A 22265-nucleotide genomic window follows, 5' to 3' on the forward strand; every position below is an offset into this window, starting at 1 on the left:
GATGATTCCCCTAACACAAACATTGCTTTAGGAAAGCACCGCTTTGATCAAAGCTGCATTATTAAAACCTTTCTCAGGGCACTCATTAAATTATTCACTGTTTGAGTAGCAATAGTAGCGTTCTCCCCCTTTCTCTTCAAAAAAAGTTGCCTTTCATAGGTTCTCTTTTTTTTGCCTGTACTTTTATGTAGTTTGTGCAATTCTTGAAATAATAACTCTCAGAATCTCCAGCCAAAATCTTTTTGAGCTGTAACCTAAAAGTATTCCCCGCAAAAAAACCTCTACATGAATAACATTTGACATCCTTCACATATCTGTCACATCACCTACATTAGTAGGGGAGGCAAAAACCACATTGTCTCAACGTACCATTAAGATGGACAACTACTGACAACATCCCTTCAGTCACAGATGATGGTGAAGCTGAAGAGTGCAAAAGAAATGGCACTGCACTTTGTCTTGTATGCAGTCTCCGGTTGCATTTGCTCCTTTACAATTCGACAAACCTTTAGCCAGGAATCCTGCCCACAGCCCCTCCTTTCAGCTCCAGCCTTCTATGGGCAAGAATCCACCCTCTTTCCAGGGGATCCCACCCTCTCTGCTCTGTGTTTTCATCTCCCCCACGTTTATACCTGAATGAGTGCCAAGCCTCTCTCTCTCTCTGGGACTATAAAAAGGAAGGCTTTAAGGAAGGATTTCCAGAGCTGCAGGAAAGCGCAACCGGGAAGCAGCAACAGCTGGGATCCTTCACCAGGAGCCAAAGTGTAGCTCTCTAACCAACCATGCTCCCTTCTGCGCTCCACTTCTCTGGCTTTTTGCTAGCTTGTGTGCTGCTGAAAAGCTGCTGGGCTTTTAAGAACGATGCAACAGAGATCCTTTACTCGCATGTTGTCAAATCCATCCCTGCCAGTTCTGGTGGCATTGGGGGCAGCAACAACAGTGCCTTGAATCAAGCCAGGAATGGAGGAAGGCACCCAGGATTTGACCGGAGCAGTAAGTATTCTCAGTTTTTGCCTTTTTCCATAGTTAACTACAGATGTGTTGCATTAGGAATTCCCGCTCGCCCTTTTATTCAAAGACATCCAGGCTATTCCAAAATTAATCTCTCTGTCTGTCACAAGGGATGCCTGTGTGCCTTCAGAAGTTAACTTTGAGAAGTCTGCCTCCAAGAAAGCCCCCTGTCTATTTTGATTGCTCTCTTTAAAAAAAACTTACATTATTTCTTAAGTTCCAAATGTTAGTTGAAAATTCAATTTGTAGTTTTATTTTTCCTCTTCAATGAGATCTTCTCTGGGATAGAGGAAATCTGAACAAAGGCCAAAAAATAAATTATGGAAGCAGAAATGTCTACTGCCTCCCCCCTTTTATTAACCCATTGTGAGCAATTTGGGATTATCTGATTGTCTTCTCTAGTTTCTTTGTTAGGGGTGTTATAATCTAGGAGTAATGTAGGAAAGGTTATGCTTCCTACAGGTCTCTTCCACATTTTATGCTTTTCAACAAAATCATTTTCAGGATCTTCGCAAAGCTGATATTTACCTCCCAGCAGCTCAGTTTTGATTCATTTCCAGCACAGTGTTTGGACTTCCTAACTAAGCACTTACCTGCTTAAACTTCTGTAGTCAGTGTAAACAAACAGGTTCACGAGCTATTTGAAATCTTTGCTCTAACATGCCTTTGAAAATGTCCCTTTCACCTTGTGCCTGACATTTCTGTTTTGACTGGGTCTCAAAAGAAATCCATAAGGAATGGGTGGGGGGGGGGGGCTGGGTCAACTCAGTGCCACTACCCAGTTTCAAAAGGTATGAAAGGCACATTGATTCAGTAGGACCACCTTTATATCTCAAACGAAAAGATGCTGATAGTCCCATCTTTCAAGAACAAAAAGGCTTCATCTGCATTGCTATTCAGCATATGCAGGAAGCATCTTGTCACTGCAAGTTTACTGAAGCAGCCCAATGGGCATTCATTGTCAGTAAAGTCTCACCATGGCTAAAAAAGAAGACAAAATGAAAAGAGAAGCTAAACATGTGTACATGCAGCCATTCAAAAAGACAAAACAATAAAAAGGTAACCACTTCCTTCCCACATGCATTCCTGAGCCAGGTGCAGGATGCAAACAGATATCAGAATTATTCAAGCGAGTGGCAGCATGCAGAGGTCTGCTCATCACAAACGGTGTAGGGTAGTCGTTGAAGCTTCTTCACTTTAGAGAATAAACATTTTTTCTTGCACTAAAAAGGGATCTCACAGCAGAGAAGATTGGTGGATTGAGCCAAGCCATGTTGGCACCAGATTCAGACTCTGAACATTAAGGGACAATTCCTTTATTAATATTTGCTAGTATCAGAGGTATGGCATGGGTGCAAAAATAAATACCCATGGGTTGCTCAAATCAACTTCATTCTTTAAAAAAGACAAATTAGCTTGCCCTCTGGTTCATTGCACAAGCATTCCCATCTAGATCTCAATTATAAGGCAATTGTGAAGATGTATGATATATATTTTATATGTGTGTGTGTGTGTGTGTGACAACATTTGAGAATCTGCTGGGTTTCCAAATAGCAATTGCAAGCCAAAATATTATCAAGAACATGGAGACTCCCATCATTAACTATAATTCATTGCTCTTAAGTAACAGAGCCTGGTAACCATGATAACTTTTTTAAAAGGTAGGGGGAGTATGAGAGGAAAAGATGATATGTTGAAATGCCTGATGTGTATTCATTTCAAAGGAGTAATTATTAAAATAAGGAATAGGGCTTATTTCAGTGAGGATATCTGCAGATGCATGCAGGCACAAACATGCCTGCATTTGCTGCTACTTCAGCAACTTGGTACAATGTCAGTTTAAAAAAAACAAAAAAAACAAATGAAATAACATTGCCTCGGGTTTTGGACCATGACTTCTTTTGAGAAAGGGTACTTACTTGCTGCTGCTTAAAGAAAAGTACATTTAACTAGTGATAGGAGAATAGGCACATAATGCAAATTCCCTCCAAATTAATTTTCCTCTAGCATTGTAACATTGACTTATGGCTGATTTGAATATAACACATTAATATTCCAGACTCCCAAGCCAAGAGACAAACATGTTCATGATAAACTAGTACTTAATATCTCAGAACAAATCCATCCTGGATCAAAAGACAAGATATTTTTTAATGAAATGCAGTCAGATGAAAGCATCTCTGATACCATCAGAAGCTGAGGCAGCACCAATATACAAATGATAGACTACTCATTCTGAAGCACTGAATTTGCTGCTATATAGTTTCCCTGAGAATGGTGCAGTATAAGGTATAGTCAATCAGATTAGGACTACAGTAGCAAGTAAGAGGTGTAGTATATGGAGAAGATTCATGCAGAGGAGTAGTTCCCAATCTTTGGTCCTCCAGGTGTTTAGGACTTCAACATTCAACCTGGCCACCTATCAGGGATCAGAAGACCAAAACACCTGGAAAACGAAAGATTGGGAGCCATTGAGCTAAAACAATGTAAAACTATCGACTGACAGCAGTTGAACCATGAATTTATATTGTGTGTGCTCCAATTCAGACCCAGGTTTTCTAAGACAGAGAAGCAGTCTGATCTGCTTTCCACCTTGTAAATGGTGTAAAATGAGTGGAATGCTTAATGCCTACTCAAAATTATTTCTCTCTCTCAAAAACAAAAGATTACTGCAGCCAGCATATATCATGTAGTAACAGCTAGGCATTGTGGATAATTCAAAAAGACTGCATTGGCCAAGTCTGGAACTGAAGCCACTTCAGTTTTTTTGGTTTTTTTTTTTTGTATATCTCTTTGCCATTTATTAAATTGTGCATGTGAGTGGACCACACACAAGCACTTATTTGTACAGGAAAGCCGACTGAAGCATTCCCCTCCAGCAATAAGGGGGAGGAGCAATCAAACAAATGGGTGTTGACATGGATCTCCTGGCTCATATGTTACCCACCATCTATACATCAGAGCGCCACTCCTCAGCCACATTAAACACCCATATTCTGCCTTTGTAAGCTATTCTGATGGAAAGAACAGGTTTAAGTGATTAGAATCTGACCACTGATTTCTATGCTCTGTGTCTCTTAACAGGTCGTGTTCAAGTTGGCTGTCGGGAACTGCGATCAACCAAATATATTTCAGATGGCCAATGTACCAGCATCAACCCTCTAAAAGAACTGGTCTGTGCTGGAGAGTGCCTCCCTTTACCAGTGCTGCCTAACTGGATTGGGGGAGGTTATGGGTCCAAGTACTGGAGCAGAAGGAGCTCCCAAGAGTGGAGATGTGTCAATGACAAAACTCGCACACAAAGAATTCAGCTTCAATGTCAAGATGGAAGTACAAGAACCTACAAGGTAACTGTGGTTACAGCTTGCAAGTGCAAGAGATACACTAGGCAACACAACGAATCTAGTCACAACTTTGAAGAAACATCTCAGACAAAGCCAGTCCACCATCATAAAGAGAGGAAGAGGAACAGCAAGCCCATGAAGCATCTTCCAAGTTAGAATTGGACAATAGTTTTTATCTGTTGAACATTTTAATAACCATCTGCTTTACAGACCTCACCAACTGATAGAAAGCCTACCATATAATTGTTCCTTCTCAACTGTAGAAGAGCCTACATACATTTGTGGCTTGGACCAAATTCAGAAGGGCATTCTGTGCATACGAACTTATGGGCATGGGCTACATGCCTCTCTTTTTTTCTTACTGGACACAAAAACTATTGCCACAAATGTTCAATGAATTTTGTATTGTAGAGAGCTGCTGTTGTGAGTTCTTATGGGCACACTTTCCTGATCAAGTATTTTATCAGGATCTCACATCTCATTTTAAAAGGAAACAAATGCTTTGCTTTTTACTCTGGTGAAACAAAAAGCATTGTGCATGCCGATCTTTTCCATTCATACAAACATCTGTACTACCAAATTATGTAAAGAAAACAATATATGCATGACAGCAGCTGTAAAATAATTTCGAACAGAGCCTATTTATTTGTCCATGTAATTATTTAATGAGCTTTTATGTATTTTGTTGTTTTTTCTTTAAAAAAAGATCCTCGTTATATGCCTGATCACCATTTTCTACACATCAAAATCTTTTGTTATAATTTGTGGTTAAAGCAGAAATAGACATTTTGTAGATAATGTAAACTAGGTATTTTATCCTTTGTAAGTTTCTCATTTTTCATTTTCAGCTCAAGTAATTAACTTTAGCAAATGTTTTGTACATATGATGTAAAATACATTTGTATTTTTAAAAAGTTGTTCATTGCAAAGGTGGACTTTACTTCATATTGATTTCATCCATTTTAATAAAAAAAATCAACATTATAATTGTTTATGTTTTTATTTGGTATAAAGCTGGGAAAATGCACAAATGGTATGAGAGTGCTTAAGAGAAGGGTTGTAGCTCTGTGGTTGAGCACATGCTTTCCTTGCAAAAGGTTTCAGCCTCAGTTCTTGGCTACAGTTGAGAAAACTTTTAGATAATTACTGCTAGTTAGTACAGACCAGGGTAGGAATCCACACATATCCTGAAAGAAAAAGCAAAAAGGGAAACTTACAGTAATGATATTAGGATGGGGATTTGTTCTCTTTTTAAACCAAACAAACAGTACCCAGATGATTTTTAAAGCCCACCTCCTCAAAATTGCCCATTTGGGAAGTTATTTACAATCAATGAAATCAGTTAATGCAAACTCCTCTCCATATGTTGGTGGGAAAGTAGAACCCAAATCCCAGATCTTCTCCACCCCTAATATAGACACTGCTGACCTAGATGAACCAATGGTCCAATCTCATATAATTTCCTGTGTTCCTTTTTAGATATATGCTTCCAGCTTCTTCCTAAATAGAGAACTTACACATGAAGGGGTGATAGAGGACAAATACATGTTTTGCATTAGCCATTGATGCCACTATTTTGATGCCTTTCTGTATACCACCACCACCTTAATTTATGAAGAGGGGCATTTTTGATGGCATAGTAAAAATTGATTGACTTGGCTAGTAAATTGCACTATATATAACTGTGTAGTACAGTGGTTCTCAACCTGTGGGTCCCCAGGTGTTTTGGCCTACAGCTCCCAGAAATCCCAGCCAGTTTACCAGTTGTTAAGATTTCTGGGAGTTGAAGGCCAAAACATCTGGGGACTCACAGGTTGAGAACCACTGGTGTAGTGTGACACCTGGTGACCCATAACATTTGATCCCGCTATTACAAGAGCAATAGCGATCATCAAAGTGTTCCTAGTGAGCTTTCCCCTTGTCATTAAGAACAAATCCATTCCTGTTCTATTTAAGCTTTCTTTCATTAGATGTGGTCCACAACCTTCTTTCTTTGACAATGCTGAAGGAAGCCGAGCTCTTCCCCAAACTCTTTGATGATGGATGCTATGCCCTGGACACCAGAGCCAATCTCGGAGGGCCTTCGTCATTGCAGGCAACCATGGGTGTGCTGGGAGGCCTGGGATGCCACCCTCTGAGCTGGGGAAAGGAGAAGGCCAGCCACAGAACTGGAGAGAGGAGAAAGCAGGCCTCAGAGCTGGAGAAGGGGGAAAGTCATAGATCTTCTCAAAACTGGAGAAGGGGAAGGTCATAGATCTTTTCAGAGTTGGAGAAGGGAGAAAGTCATAGATCTCAGAGCTGGAGAAAAGAGAAAGTAGACCTCAGAGCTGGAGCAGGGGGAAAGTCACAGATTTCTCAGTCCTGAATTTGGGAGAAAGAAGCCCTTCTCAGAGTTAGGGAAGAGCAAAAATAGCAGGTCTTCTCATATCTGGAGAAGGGAGAAAGTAGACCTCAGAGCTGGAGAAGGGGGAAAGTCATAGATCTTCTCAAAGTTGGAGAAGGGAGAAAGTCATAAATCTCAGAGCTGGAGAAAGGAGAAAGGGCTGGTGAAGGTAGCAAGTCATAGATCTTCTCAGACCTGGATTGGGAGAAATAATGCCTTCTCAGAGTTAGGGAAGAGCAAAAATAGATCTTCTCAGAGCTGGAGAAGGGAGAAAGTCATAGATCTTCTTGGAGAAAGAGAAGGGAGAAAGAAGGCCTCAGAGTTACTAGTAGGGAAGAGCAAAAATAGTAAGTCTTCTCAGAGCTGGAGAAGGGAGAAAGTAGACTTCAGAGCTATGGAAAGGAGAAAGTAGGCCTTTCTTAGAGCTAGAGAAGGGAAAAAGGAATAAATCTTCTTATAGTTGGAGAAAGGGGGCCTTCTCAGAACTGGAGCAGGGGGAAAGGAGGCAGGCAACAGTTCCAACAAAGTCTAGTCCATATCTATCTATGTTTGGCCAATCCCAAGGTTCTAAATGTGTGTTCATCCTTTGGACAAAACTGGACTTGCCTAGAGGATGGTCTTCTAGTGTTGACTCCGTTCTGCTGCTCTGATTGATTTAGTTTCCACTTTTGAACCGTTTCTGGGGTGAAGTGACCCCTCATTTTGTCCTGCAGGTGCCTCTATGCCAGTGACTCAGAGGCCACCTAGTTCTGCAAAAACAATTGGGCCATTGTGTTGACCCTGCAAACCCCTTCTTTCTTGCTGGACAGCGAAGCAGAGGAGGTAGGCAGGTGTCCGCTGGGGAAGTGAACCCATTTTTTCATCTGAATGAAGTGTTTCCTGCAACCTTTCATGGACCACAGCTCCCCAATCCCCTGTTTCAGGAAGCTAAGATGCCAAAGTTGTGCATATCGGGGTTTCATCCACCAGATCCACTTTCACTGTCTATTTGCAGCCTGGAGCCAGAAGATCCCAATCAGTTCTGGCAAGAAAATATGCTCCTTCAACTGCATCCCAGCCACGTAAGTTCTGCTTCTTTCTCCTTTCCCCAGCTCTGAGAAGGGCTACTTTCTCCCTTCTCCAGCTCTAAGAAGGCCTACATTCTCCCTTCTCCCAACAAAGGATTCCTCCCTCAGGCAGGAAGCAGCCAGGATTTGCAGCTGCAAGGCTATTCAGTGCTAACCAAGCTGGCCAATGACAAGAGTTCTTTCTCCCACCCTGGATATTATTCCACAGGGATATATCTAAACCTCACTTACCTAGTTTCCAACAGGCCTCACAACCTCTGAGAATGCCTGCCATACATGTGGGCGAAATGTCAGGAGAGAATGCTGCTGGAACATGACCAGACAGCCCAGAAAACTCATGGCAGCTCAATAAAAAAAAAATCCCTTTGTACGCTTTCATATAGAGAGGAGCAGGATTAGACGGTTATGTATAGTTAATATACCACCCACCGGAAATCGTATTATACTCTGGCTCTGCTGGTTCAGCTTCAGTCAGCTTTGTTGGCTCTGTTGGTTTTTTGGTTACATAATCATTTTAATTACTATTTTTAATTGAAATGTGGTTTCATATAAATTGATGTTTAATGTCCTCAATGTTTTTAGGTTAGATGTTAGGTGATGTTATGTTATGTGATAGGTTATGTTATTATCTAATTTGGGGATTATAAATTGGTCTTCGATGTTGGCTTCTGTTGGCTTCTTTTGGGAACCAGTTGGTTTGCTATTTGAATATGTTTAGAATCATGTATTAAGGCATTTATTGCTTTCCATTGTTTGTTGGAATCTTCCCTAACGTGTATTAGTATTTTGAAACGTATCTCCACCCAATGACAGAAGGCTCACCCTCTGAAAGAGGATTTGAAAGGAAGGGTGGAAAGAGAAGGATGGACAAAGAATGAGGAAAGGCTCACGCTCAGCTCACCACCCTTCCTGCCACCATCCCTCATTGCTCCTTCTGCAGCTAATTTTTACTGTCTTTTTCCCCCGACTCCACTCGTAGGTGATGGCCATGCTGCCCCAAAAGAAGAACTGGCACTGCATGGGCAAGGGCTGGCGCTGTGCACCTTCCTGACCAGCTTCATGCTGCTGCTCTACTCCTACGCCATCTCGCCCTTGCAAGTCAGCATGATCGAGTGAGCGAGCTGGCCCTGAATTGAAACTTTGAAAGAGAAGGAGGGGAGGGCTTTCCCTTTAGAAGGGGAGTTCATGTGTCCTTGCCGGGAAAACTCCATTCTATTCTATTCTATTCTATTCTATTCTATTCTATTCTATTCTATGCTATGCTATGTTATGCTATTCTATTCTATTCTATTCTATTCTATTCTATTCTATTCTATTCATTATTAAGTTTTAAGCTTTGCTTTGCTTATTGTCACTGAAAAATCTTGCCAAGGAAACCCTGTGACAGAGTCACTTTAAGGTCGCCATAAATTCAAAACAAGAACCACATGTAAAATACATTGTGTGCATCTTTTTGTCTCTTCATGAGAATGGCGTGTAAAGGGTGGGGTATGTGCAAAGAGCAAACATTATCTTGATTTTTTCACCCTTTGACCACATAGTATCTACTATGACTTCATCTGTAATCTCTGACTAAGATTATTTATTCCCCGGGGGGGGGGGGGGTCCACTTACATTTGGATCCACAATAGATGCATTCATTGTATTACCTGCTGTAAGTGTGTATGTGCCTTCTATATTATCCATATTTCATATTTTATTTTATCATTGTTTTGTATCTGATTTTGCTGTAAGCCGCCCCGAGTCCCCTTCGGGGGAGATGGAGGCAAGATATAAATATAATAATAATAATAATAATAATAATAATAATAATATTCTTGACTGATGGCAACCTTAGGAATTTTTTGCAGGGTTTTCTTAGGCAAAGAATGCTCATAGGTGGTTCTTCCAGTTACTTCCTCTGAAATGGGTAAAGGTTTTCCAATGTTCTATTAATGTTTTATCTCTTAATGTTATGCTAAATGTTACAAATGCAACTTGACCATGCTGTTGTATGGCAGCTTGAATTACCGTATGTGCTTTGAATAACAATCCTGCTTGGCAGCAGTGAGAAGTTTTTATATACATTGTTTTGCTTGATCTGTGAAGATCTAGAACAAAATGTACATGGCTTCAGTGAGCTTATTTGTATAGTAACTGTTAACCCAATAATCACAATCTGTTGGTTCCACTGTTCACCAAAAACTGGGAAAACATTCAACTTGACCTCCCACTTAACATCAAGAAAACCAAAGTGCTCTTTCAGCAGGACCAGCCAATCTCTCTGCCATGCCAGAAATACAGCATAATGGCATAACATTAGAAAATGTTGACTATTTCTGCTACCTTGGCAGCCACCTCTACACAAAAGTCAATATTGATATTGAAATACAACACCATCTGAGCTCTGCGAGTGCAGCATTTCCCCCTGTATTTGAGGATCGGGACATTTGTAGGCATACCAAGATGCTTGTTTATAAAGCCATTGTTCTCCCTACTCTGTTATATGCCTGCAAAACGTTGACGGTCTACAGCTATCACACTCAACTTCTGGAACGATTCCATCAGTGTTGCCTCTGAAAAATCCTGCAAATCTCTTGGGAAGACAGGCAGAAAAATGCCAGCATTCTGAAAGAAGCAAAGATCACCAGCATTGAAACATTGATCCTCCGCCATCAACTTCACTGGAATGGCCACATTGTCCAAATGCCCCATCACTGTCTCTCAAAGCAGTTACTACTATACTCTCAACTCAAGAATGGAAAACAGAATGTTGGTGGACAGGAAAAGATTCAAAGATGGACTTAATGCTAATCTTAAAAACTGTGGCATAGATACCAAGAACTGGCAAGCCCTGGCCCTCAAGCAAGCTAAGTGGAAGTCAGCTGTTACCAACAGTGCTATGCAAAGAGGCATGAATGGAGGGTGAAAAGGAGAAATGTGTCAAGAGGAAGATGCGTCAAACCAACTCTGACCAAGAGCGCTTTCCACCTGGAAACCAATATCCTCACCACAAAAAGAATATGCGGATCAAGAATAGGTCTCTACAGTCACCTACGGACTCACTGCCAAGATCCTACACTTGGAAAGCAATTAGACATGAGGGATTGCCGATGATGATGATGCGTGGCTGGTGTCTTCCATATTCGTGGGCACTGAATCTGCTCTAGGATATACCTAGCCAATTGCTTAAATAAGTTACTTAAGGCTTTGAATATATATCCTGAATAGATTTAGCACCTTAGAATGTGCCCTCAAAGTTCAGACTAAAACCCAGTGTGGATTTGCTGTAACTAGCTGCACTGTTTCTACTTTTGGAGCTACCTGGGTACCAAATCTGTCTTTTCCACAATCAAGCAGAGCAAACCTATGAATCCTACAGTAAAATGAGCAATTAAAATATTCTTGAAACACATTAATCTCAATGCCTACTGTAAAAATCCTGTTCTTCTGATGCTCCCCCACCAAAAAATGCTCAAAAATGTCCATCAAATCAGTCGCTTCTACAGACTGTAGACAGTTCTACTCTCTTAGATAAGAGCTCTGTATCTGCCATTTGATTTCTCAAATGTGGTGTATGTAGGGTATCATTAACTGTGTTTCAGATCAAGGATTAAAAAAACATTTTTTTTCTTAGTTGATAAAGCTTAGTACTGGAACTACTTAGGAAAGAAAGCTGAAAAAACAATATCTTCCTCATTAGCAAGTTGCTATCTGTTGATGAAAAGTGCCGGGAGCCAAGAAGTAATCAGGGTTATATATAATGACAGGAAATACATTCTCCTATGGTATGTTGGTTGTTTTGATAGCACCATGGAAATACAGAAGAACAACATACTATGGTTGTAAGGAGTGAGATAGAATGACATTCGAATATTCTTCATTTGGGAGAGGAAGTTCATAGCCTGTTTGTAACAAAGATTAGAAGTGGCCCTTTTTAAATTCTGTCCTGCTTTGTTTTTTTTTACTTTTTAAAACATTTACACAAACTACAATTCATTCCTTTTCTGGGTCTTGAAATCCAGAAATGTCAACTCCAAGTTCAGGAGGAGAATGATGCTGATTTTTGAATAACACCCTTGGAAATGCCTGAAAGAGTTCTGCCTCATAAATAACCAGAGTCCTCCTAAACCTGACCTTTACATCCTTCCTGAAGATGTGCCACATTAATCATGTGTATGTTCAACACATTCCACTCTGGGATTCTTGTTGCAGCAATGCTAACTTGGGAGGTTTTCAGAAACTTAAGGATCCATGAGTGCTGGGAAGCATTCTCTTCTCATGATGCATTTCCTTTCCCGCAGGCCAGGCAAGGGGGCTTTGATTTTAATTTCATTGACATACTTGTAAATGTAGCTCCAGGTTAAAACTTAAATTTGTCTGCAGATTTATGAGTCAGGCAGACATTCTGTCACTAGACTTTCTCTTTGTGCTTGAACATCACCCTCACAACAAAACCTGCCTGAGCATCTTTTTGAGAAAAAAAATCCTGTTTTTCAGATCATTTCACATTTTGAACGCATCGATTCTTTCCCTATGCTTTCATACTTTCTCGTAACATTAGGTTGTCACCCCATGTACACTTCACCTAGGAGAAAGCATCATTTGGTATCATGGTGTTTATTTCTCGAAGAATATGCAGTAGGGTTACATTATATGTTTCCCATATCAAATCCACAATACCTTTAATCTCAACACACATATCCCAGTATGAAAATACAGCCATCCCTTCACTTTTGTGGATTTGATTATTTGCAGATTTGATACTATGTTCTCGCTAGGAATGTTTAGGTCATCCAGTGCAAATATATTGTCTACTTCTGTCAGAAGCTGAATATAAAGTCATGTTGGAAGACTTGGAGTTCCAAGAGATAGCATCTTGATGATTTGATTTAAATGTTCTCTCTAGATCAGATTCCTGCAGGAGAGTCATACTGGAGAACACAGAGATTCCTAAATAACTATTCTCTCAGGTCTGAAATTTTTTTATTTACTATTTCACTTTTATGCAAGTCCTATGCCCCTAATCCCAGTGAATGTAGATGGCTGACTGTACATTATGCATTGCCTTCCCTAATACTTGGTGAAAACATTATAGTGGTCATAAATAATTATTTGCAATGATCCAGATTATGAAAATGGCAATGCCTTGCACACGTGGCTAAACTCTCTGCTATGTTATAATACAGTTCTTATACATCTCATTCAGCCTCAGTATCCTATGCTAGGCAAGGTGAACCCTGGTTGGCATTTGGCTGGGAGACTGCCAATGAATACCACATACTCAATTTTAGAAGCAGGAACTGGCAAACAACCACTGAGGATTCCTTGCCTAAGAAAATCCCATGAAATCAATGGGATCACCGTAAGTCGACAGGCAACTTGAAGGCACACACACAATTCTCACCTTCCAGTTCCTGAAATGAGAAGCAAGGATGCCTAGAATCTGGAATGTAACATCTTGAAATGTAGAATGCAATGGGTCAGGGGGCAGGAAACAAATGTGCATCAAGGCCAGTGTGTACCAAGTAAATACAAATTTACACTGTAACTAATAGGACTGTGATGGTGGCTTACTACTGCTACCAAATAACAGGAGTGTCAGTAAATTAATCATCTATATGGTAGGGAAATGTAACCTGATTAGTAGAGCAGCTGGATTACTAAGTGATAAGGATTACATAGTAATATATCCCGACCCCCTAGATGCTCCCTTCCTCACATTTGCAGTTGTTGATTTCCTGAAATGCTGACACACATCCATGTGAATGTGTGCACACACATATCATTTCCTGGTGAATCAAGGGCTCTGACTTTATAGAAGTAAGCACAAGGAAAACAGCCAGACTGGGGATGCCTTCAGGCTACCTCAAAGTTAAAAGCTTCAGATATGTATATGCTTCTGTATGCCTTCTGCACTCTGATGTCAAGAGCAATGCGGAATACCACAGCTCACTCAGCGGGCAAATCCAAACAGGCCACATACTTCCCCTGGTTGCAAATGTTTCAGTGATTTTGGGTGGGGGATGGGGAGAGGAGGCACATCAATGCTTATCTTTCCTCAAAATCAGTTCATCAATTTTAAGTTATTTTTTCAATGATCCCAAATCATTGAAGGTTTAAACAGTACAATTAGATCAATATTTACTTGGAAGATAACCTTGTTTATTCTCATGTTGTCATGCTACTGGAGAAAAATTCCAGCATACTCTCTGTCTGTGTGTATTTCAGATTAAGGATTAAAAAACATTATATATATGTCTAAAATTTATAGTCAAAAAGCTATAGTTGTGTTGTTGACTTGTCCATGAATAAATGGAAGTACTATACTTACCTTAACTTTTATCAAAAAAAGAACCATCCTCTATTCTAAATAGTGGAAAAAGACAAGAGCTTAGTCTGCTCCAAAAGAACACTTTTCCTTTGCAGAAAGACCCTCAACTTATCTATGGGCCACATCAAAATTTTCCCTGACATCAATAAGAATAATTGCTATTTGTTATTATTTGCTGTTGGTTTGACTGATGGCAACCCTATGAAAGAAAGACCTCCAAAAAGCTCTGGTCTTGCTAACCATAGCATGTTCTTTCTCTTTAAAGAAACTTGATAATACCATTGCCATTGATAGGAGTTTCCAGTTAGAACAACTTTTAGTGAGAAGCCATTCTAAATGTCTGCCAGTAGTACTAAGAAGTGACATTGGTGAAGGGTTTCACAGACAACAGATGTGGCACTTTAGCTAACTCTTGATAGTTTTGTAGCGGATAAGAGGATCCATGCCTGGTGAGTGTATGCTAAACCAAATACGTCAGGACAGAGACACCAACTCACTAGGTTGAAGACAAGCCATAGAGGTTTAATACGATTTGGCAAAAACAATGCAAGTACAGCAATTTTCTTCAAAATGTACAAGCATAAACACAGAGAGAAATACAAGACATCTTATAGGAGGGAGAATGGCAGCCAGGGATTGGTCAGAGTGAAGGACCAATCAACTGCAGAGATGTCTCATGGGAGGGTACAGTGCAGGGAAAAGAATTGATAAAGGTATGTTGATGGGCTTTTGATGTTGATGTCCAGTTCCATGCCAAACAAAGGTATGGATCTTAGGAAACAAAGGTGCAAGACTCAAGGTGTTGATTTTGGGTAATCAAGGGCTTGGCTGTCAATAAAAGAGGTTTAACAAATGCACATACTCTAAGAGTCTGTTTCTGCAGGCAGCAATTTCTCAGCTTCAAGTAAACCATATAACTAAACAAACAGGTTTGGGTTTATCTGGGCTGACAGGGAAGTCGCCTATCTTTGCATATACGTACATGGTGATTGCCTGTCTGGGGAACAGCCAGAAGTGTTTACCAAATTTCTTATTTTCAGGAAATTCCTCAGCAGTGTTAGGAAGAGGTGACTGTCTGGGCTTATCTGTTTATATTTTGGTAAGGAAGTTTATACATTTTATATATAAGAAATAGATACAGTACACAGAAAGTTATACAGAAGGTCATGAAAAATAGATACAATGTAGATCTTCTGATGCTTTGAACTTGTGCAAGTCCTGAAAGTTTTGTTTTTAAAGGAAAATAATAATATATTTATTTCTGAGCTCTAGGTGAACTACAAATCTTTGGGGGGGGGGGGGGTATTGTAGCTCCATAACAGTATGGTGCAGAAGAGGGCAATGGGGAAATACTCCAGAATGTTTTTTACCTTAAAAACCTTATGATGAAGATTGCTATGCCATTCTATTAATCTTGATGCAATTGGTTGAGGATGAAAAGGGAAATTAACTGTGCTGTAGGGGAAGTGGGGAAAGCAATTCTTGCTTTGGGGTGGAAAAAGTTACTTTCTCCCTAGAAATACTCCCTAAAGGCAATCCAAAGGTTTGCCTACACTGTAGAATGCATCTTGACACCATTTGGGAGTTGTAGTTTTACAAGGTCGTTAGCCTTTTCTTCCATACAAGGTGTCTCTCTGCTGCTAGCCAGATTCTACTCTAGTCAGTGAGATCTGGTGTAATTATTAATGTACTGATGGCAAATCAAACAAAATGTGCATTGTCTGTTAACCTTTTCTACAATAGAATCTCTTCTCTGACTTTTTGGCAGACCAAGTACATTCCTTTCTTTACTTCCTTCCGCTCCTCCAATCCCAGAACATGAGATGCATGGGCGCTTTGACGGGATTATGAATGCTCTGAGGGCAAGTAAGAGATGCTGTAAATTTAACAAGAAATGCAAGGGAATGAAATAACATATTATTGGCTATAATGGGAATATTACAAATTTCCCTCTGGGCTGTTTTCCATTCAAGGATCTATATGTTTTTTATACATATTCCTTAAATTAGAATTGGTTTCTTAAACTGGGCCAGTGGAATATGTAAGATATGTACCACTAGCCTGTTCCTGTGAAAAGATCACTTAATGCACAGTATTATCCAAGGCTGGGTTAAGATCTGCCTGGCATGGGCTTTGTTGGCACAGTGACCCCCTTATCTCAGAAGAATATTGTTCTACTAGGATGTCTCAGTGTTTAGAATGGGTGCAGGGACCTCATTTTTTAAAAAACTCATATTAGGGTTAACAATAGTTTTTTTGTTTTTATTTTTTGTTTTGCCTGGAGCTCTTGATGGCCTTGACTACATCTTACTCAAGGCCAACTGGGGAAGTTTCTGAACGTGGATTCAAGCCAAGACTTCTAACCCCAACACCCAAACCACTACACAGCACTGTCTCAAGCACTGGGAAGAAATAAGACTGAATTTTCTCTGCTCCTCACTAGACCATTTTAAGAAGTATTGCCTTAGAAAAACGTGTTGTAGAACTTTACCCCACCAGCGTGTTGTCTTGTATCAGGGAGGTATACAAGCATGGAAACTATCACTATCATACTTTTTTACAATCATATTATAGTCATATTTTTAGAACTTTGGGGGGGGGGGGTTCTTACTGTTTATCTTTACACACACACACACACACCAGATTCTTCTGGTCCTAATGTGCTTTCAGTTGAATGCCTTGCTGAATTGAGTTACTTTTCCTCAATTTACTTGTCTTTCCCCCGAGGTCAAATTCACCCCACCTCACTGAGACAGAGAACCAGGATTTAGGAATAATCTAAATCAACTGCAGATATATACCACAGATTACGTTGTTCTAATTGCAAATTCCTACACATATCCATCAGTAGAAATTGATGGGATGCATGCAAGATGCAGGTTCTCAGTGATTCCTACTAAATTTGATGGAATAAAAGCTTTTTTTCACTGCAGACACTAGGATTAGGAGGATAATTATCAACCTCAGTGCTTGCCCATATATGTGTTAGGCACTGACTAGAAAAGACAACCAAGCAATGATTTTCAGGCAGTCATTGTCCTCTTCACCCGTTCCTAAATATACACTTTGCACACACTCACCTCACTAAGAAATCATATATTTATTACCTAGTGAAATATTTTAAAATGTTCACAGAAATACAGTAAAACCCCACAAGTCAGAACAGGTTAAGTCTGAGACTTGGACAAATTGATTGAGTCTACCATAAAAATCTATGACTGAGAACAGCTGAGACAGACTGTATGTTTTAGTTGAATATCCCCTCCTTTTAAAAAAGATTTAAAGTCAAAGGACGAGAGGAAATTAACTTGCTTGAATCCTTGCCAGGTTACATGCACAGTAACCAGAATGGGCTGCATTTGGGAAAGGATACTCCCCCCCCCCCCCCGCCGCGTTCAGAATAGGGTGTCCCTGGTTGCCCTTTAGCTATAAAGATTTGAGGCTAGCAGCATGAGACAATACCACATACAAAATATGCCAGTGGAAGAAATATCTTTTCCCTGCTTCTCAAATGAAACTGAAATATTTTGTCACAGGCCTTGCAAAGCACAATCATGACTCTTGCTTTTGAAGAGATTTCATAGTGACAAACATTTACTAAGCTCTATCAAGGTTACTCATTAACTGAAGTAAACAAACACACATCTACACAATTTTCATAATAGTTTCCAGCATGAAGAGACTTTTTAGTAATCAACCACATGCTGATTATAAATTATACTGTCTGCAGACCTCTAACAAAATCTTAAAGTTTTTGTAAACTGCATGCTAAAGGTTTCTGAAATCCACTTGAACTCAGCCCTGTTTATGGCAAAATAACACCACAGGATTGTATGCTAAGGATAGGACTATATTGTTACTGCTATTTGAAGGTCAATTTACCTGGAAGTGCTCTAAGTTCTGTGAGATTTTTTTATAGCTGTATCATACATAGCTCTCCAAAGTTTCATTTGGTTTGATGTGATATACTTCATATATGTAACTAGTCATGCAGCTAGCTCCTATGGTTGTGTACGAGCTTATATACAAGGTTATCTCGTAGAAGCAGCAGCACTGTATGCCATGACTTAGGCCTCATCTACACTGATAATTTAATACAATTTCAAATTTGAAGAAAGAGGTTTCACTGTGCATATGATTACACGGGAAATTGTGGAGCCAGTTTAAGGCTTGGCTGATGATTATAGAAACTAGAGCACTGATGCATGTTAAGGGTTTTCTTTTTCACTGTTGTGGAAATTTGTTGTCTAACCACCAGTTTTGAAGATGCACCAAAGTGCATTCAAAGCTCAGTGCAGATGTGTGCTCGGATAGTCACTACGGATATATCAAGAAACATGTTCATTAGTGGAGGTCCAACTGGTCCAAGTCAAAAGCTGGATAAGCAATCTGAGAAACCTTTAGTCCAACACAAAATGGGTAATGTTTACAAGAAAACCAGGAAGCTCTGTCAAAGCTGTAATTGTACCTTGGTCTTTCAAAACATCAATAGTTCATAGTGTTGAAGAAAGAATGAATAAACAATTGTGTAAGGAAAAAAATAATGGACTACTTTAAAAGACACCTCTCATTCATTGTTGGATACAAGCACTATTTTCATAAGTCATTTTAAAAAATGAAACAATGATTGTATAGTTAGTTTACCTGGCTGTCCCCGAATATGACACACCGGAGACTACTGAAATAAAGATAAAAGGAGTAAAGTCAAAGGCAGTTTATGTTGACACTATACACTTAATATGCTGACAGGATTAAAAGAATTCCTAGTGTTTCTCAAATATCTTCTTAGACAGTCCAATGTAGATAGCTGCAGAACCACAAACACCTCACCTTTTAAGGTAGTTGTTTCAACTTTCACTTTTGTAACAGCACAATCAATATACACATCATTTATGCTAAATGCGAAATAGTTCTTCCTCCAAACTTGCAGCAATAATATACCTTCATCAGGCCTACAAAAATAGTAATCAAATATTCAGTTGTTTGGGGAACATGTCCCTATTCACATAATTTGCTTACTGTTACTTTGGGATTTTGTTTTATGGCAAGACTGCTTTTACATCCATAACTGATGTATACTAATTCCTGTTGGTTGTCCTGACAATAGGAGAGCAGCCTTATTTATAAACCTGCATTTGAAAACAGACACAGAGATGTACCGTTTCCCCTAAAATAAGACATCCCCAGAAAATAAGACCTAGAAGAGGTTTTGCCGAATTGCTAAATATAAGGCCTCCCCTGAAAGTAAGACCTAGCAAAGTTTGTGTTTGGAAGCATGCCCGCCGAATAGAACACCAGAGCATGCAGGATCGGTAAATGTACGTACCATAAAGTGTTGTACATAGAAATATTGGTACAGTAGAGTCTCACTTATCCAAGCCTCGCTTATCCAAGCCTCTAGATAATCCAAGCCATTTTTGTAGTCAATGTTTTCAATATATCATGATATTTTGGTGCTAAATTCGTAAATATAGTAATTACTACATAGCACTCCTGCATATTGAACTACTTTTTCTGTCAAATGTGTTGTATAACATGATGTTTTGGTGCTTCATTTGTAAAATCATAACCTAATTTGATGTTTAATAGGCTTTTCCTTAATCCTTCCTTATTATCCAACATATTCGCTTATCCAAGCTTCTGCCGGCCTGTTTAGCTTGGATAAGTGAGACTCTACTGTAGTAACAAGAAATTCTTGATAGGATTCACAGTTTGTCTGGTTATGCTGGTTTATGATGACAACTACTGTACATTATATAATAAATGTTCATTTTTTTGTTCAACAATAAATGTGAAAAATAAGACATCCTCTGAAAATAAGACCTAGAGCATCTTTGGGAGCAAAGATGAATATAAGACACTGTCTTATTTTCGGGGAAACACGGTAGTAGAACTCCTCTATCCATTATGGATGTGTTCCAAGACCCTCCATAGATACCTGAAATGGCATCAAATCAAAATATTTTATGCCACCAGGTTTTTACAAACCATGGAGGTTGGGCTCTTAAATGTACCTGCTTGTAATATTTTTCAATATTGTTTAAAAGTCTATATAGTTTTAAAAATATTTTAACAGCTACTGAGGCCACAGAGTGAAGAGGCGGCACCCGGGAAGACACAACTCCATTGCGTCTTATCCACCAGCAGCTGGGATTTAGCCCCGAAACTGATGGAAGAACAAGTGGCTATAGCAGGAATGGGCAAACTCTGACCCTCCAGGTGTTTGGACTTCAATTCTCGCATTTCCTAACAGCCTGGCTGTTAGGAATTGTGAGAGTTAAAGTCCAAAACACCTGGGCTATAGGGTCATAAGGGCTAGAAACCAGAACAACATTGCAGCAAAAAAATAATTTAATTGCTAAAATACCAGTCAAAATATTATCTGAATTTAAGATATTCAAACAGAAATGGAAAAGAATAGCACCGGATCTTATATTTTGAAAAATTGTAGATTTGTGTGTAGCCCAAAAAGTGGATCGAGGACAAATCGGATAAAGGAATTCAAAGGAGCTCCCAATGGCACAGCGGGTTAAACCGCTGAGTTACTGAACTGACTGACCAAAAGATTGGTGGTTCAAATCTGGGGAGCAGGGTGAGCTCCTGCTGTTAGCCCCAGCTTCTGCCAACCTAGCAGTTCAAATCTGAGTAGATCAATAGGTACTGCTTAGGCAAGGTAACAGCGCTCCATGCAGTCATGCTGGCCACATGACCTTGGAGGTGTCTTCAGATTAGGAATGGAGATGAGCCAACTCCCAGAGTCAGACACGACTAGACAACATCAGGGGGAAACCTTTACCTTTATAGACTCTCAGCTAACCAGAATTGAAGCAACCAAAACTCTAAAGCAGGCATGGCTCAAGGCTATGGAATGATGGGAGTTGTAGTTGTACAAGGTCTTTAACTTTCTCTGCCAAACACTGTAGTTTGACCCCTCCCCCCTTTAACTGCCATGGCTCAATGCTATGGAAGGATGGGAATTGTAGTTGTACAAGGTCTTTTACTTTATCTGCCAAACAACCTACGGTACTATAAAATCAGAACAGTAAATAAAGAACACTCTGAAAACAGACTTTTTCCCACCCTGGACCTTCCAGATATATAAACCTCCCTTTATTAGGTTTCCAATGTTCCTCACAACCTCTGAGGATGCCTGCCATAAACGTGGGCGAAACGTCAGGAGAGAATGCTTCTGGAACATGGCCATACAGCCCGGAAAATGAACAACCCAGCCTATTGGCTGTTAGGAATTATGGGAATTGAAGTCCAAAACACCTGGAGGGCCAAAGGTTGCCCATGCTCTAAAGTAACCGGCCTTCTGTGCCTCACTATCACTTCCACAGAATTCAAGTACAGTAGAGTCTCACTTATTCAACACTCGCTTATCCAACGTTCTGGATTATCCAACACTTTTTTGTAGTCAATGTTTTCAATACATCGTGATATTTTGGTGCCAAGTTCATAAAGACAGTAATTTCTACATAGAATTACTGTGTATTCAACTACTTTTTCTGTCAAATTTGTGGTATAACATGATGTTTTGGTGCTTAATTTGTAAAAGCGTAACCTAATTTGATGTTTAATAGGCTTTTCCTTAATCCCTCCTTATTATCCAACATATTCGCTTATCCAACGTTCTGCCGGCCCATTTATGTTGGATAAGTGAGACTTTACTGTATTAATAAAAAAGCACGTGTAGCAACGAGGCAAGACGCATGCTCAGTAAGGTTTCTGTCTGCTGCAGTGATCTCAGCAGGGAAACACGCATGCGCAGTAGAAACCACCCAGCACTCGGGTGGGGGCTCTTAAAGGGCCAGCCAAAGAGAAGGGGACTGGGAAGTGACATGAGGGAAACGGCTCAGGGATAAGCGGCCTTCATTGACGACGACGCCCTACATATGTCTTTCTTTGCCTCAGGACGGTGACATTCCCACAATGGCGTCGCCAGCGACCGGCCTCGGCGAAGGCCTCAATTCCGAAGCGGAGCCCGGGCCGAGGCCAGCGCCTCCGGTGTCAGTGGCGGCCGTGCTGCCTGCCGGAGGGAGCGGGGAGCGGATGGGCGGCGGGACCCCGAAGCAGTTCTGCGACCTGTCGGGGCGGCCGCTCGTCAGCTACACCGTGCAAGCCATGGAGAGGTAAAGGGAGGAAAG

At 40.2% G+C, this 22265-nt stretch overlaps 2 protein-coding genes and 2 long non-coding RNA genes across 5 annotated transcripts in view; 2 read left to right on the top strand and 2 right to left on the bottom strand.

The window, feature by feature from the left end:
- Positions 1-518: 518 nt before the first annotated feature.
- sostdc1 (sclerostin domain containing 1) lies at positions 519-5342 on the top strand. The gene is made up of 2 exons (XM_003222011.4): positions 519-993; positions 4096-5342. The coding sequence occupies exons 1-2, from the start codon at positions 783-785 to the stop codon at positions 4509-4511; spliced, it is 627 nt and encodes a 208-aa protein (XP_003222059.1). The 5' UTR covers positions 519-782; the 3' UTR covers positions 4512-5342.
- Positions 5337-9468, bottom strand: LOC134299869 (uncharacterized). The gene is made up of 2 exons (XR_010007113.1): positions 8235-9468; positions 5337-5542 (listed from the first exon to the last, which is right to left on the bottom strand). It is a non-coding gene; the product is annotated as an uncharacterized LOC134299869 (long non-coding RNA).
- Positions 9469-14619: 5151 nt separating this feature from the next.
- LOC134299868 (uncharacterized) lies at positions 14620-22151 on the bottom strand. The gene is made up of 2 exons (XR_010007112.1): positions 22012-22151; positions 14620-18796 (listed from the first exon to the last, which is right to left on the bottom strand). It is a non-coding gene; the product is annotated as an uncharacterized LOC134299868 (long non-coding RNA).
- Positions 21878-22265, top strand: part of crppa (CDP-L-ribitol pyrophosphorylase A) — a 62563-nt gene continuing 62175 nt past the window's right edge. The window contains exon 1 of one of the 2 annotated variants that reach the window (XM_062983841.1): positions 21878-22250. In XM_062983841.1, the coding sequence (XP_062839911.1) occupies positions 22051-22250 (200 nt within the window). In that variant the 5' untranslated portion in view covers positions 21878-22050. The remainder of the gene's footprint in view (positions 22251-22265) is intronic. The other variant, XM_008112615.3, reaches the window with a different exon arrangement.

This window comes from Anolis carolinensis, chromosome 6 (genome assembly GCF_035594765.1).
Source record: "Anolis carolinensis isolate JA03-04 chromosome 6, rAnoCar3.1.pri, whole genome shotgun sequence".
NCBI classification, from domain to species: domain Eukaryota; kingdom Metazoa; phylum Chordata; class Lepidosauria; order Squamata; family Dactyloidae; genus Anolis; species Anolis carolinensis.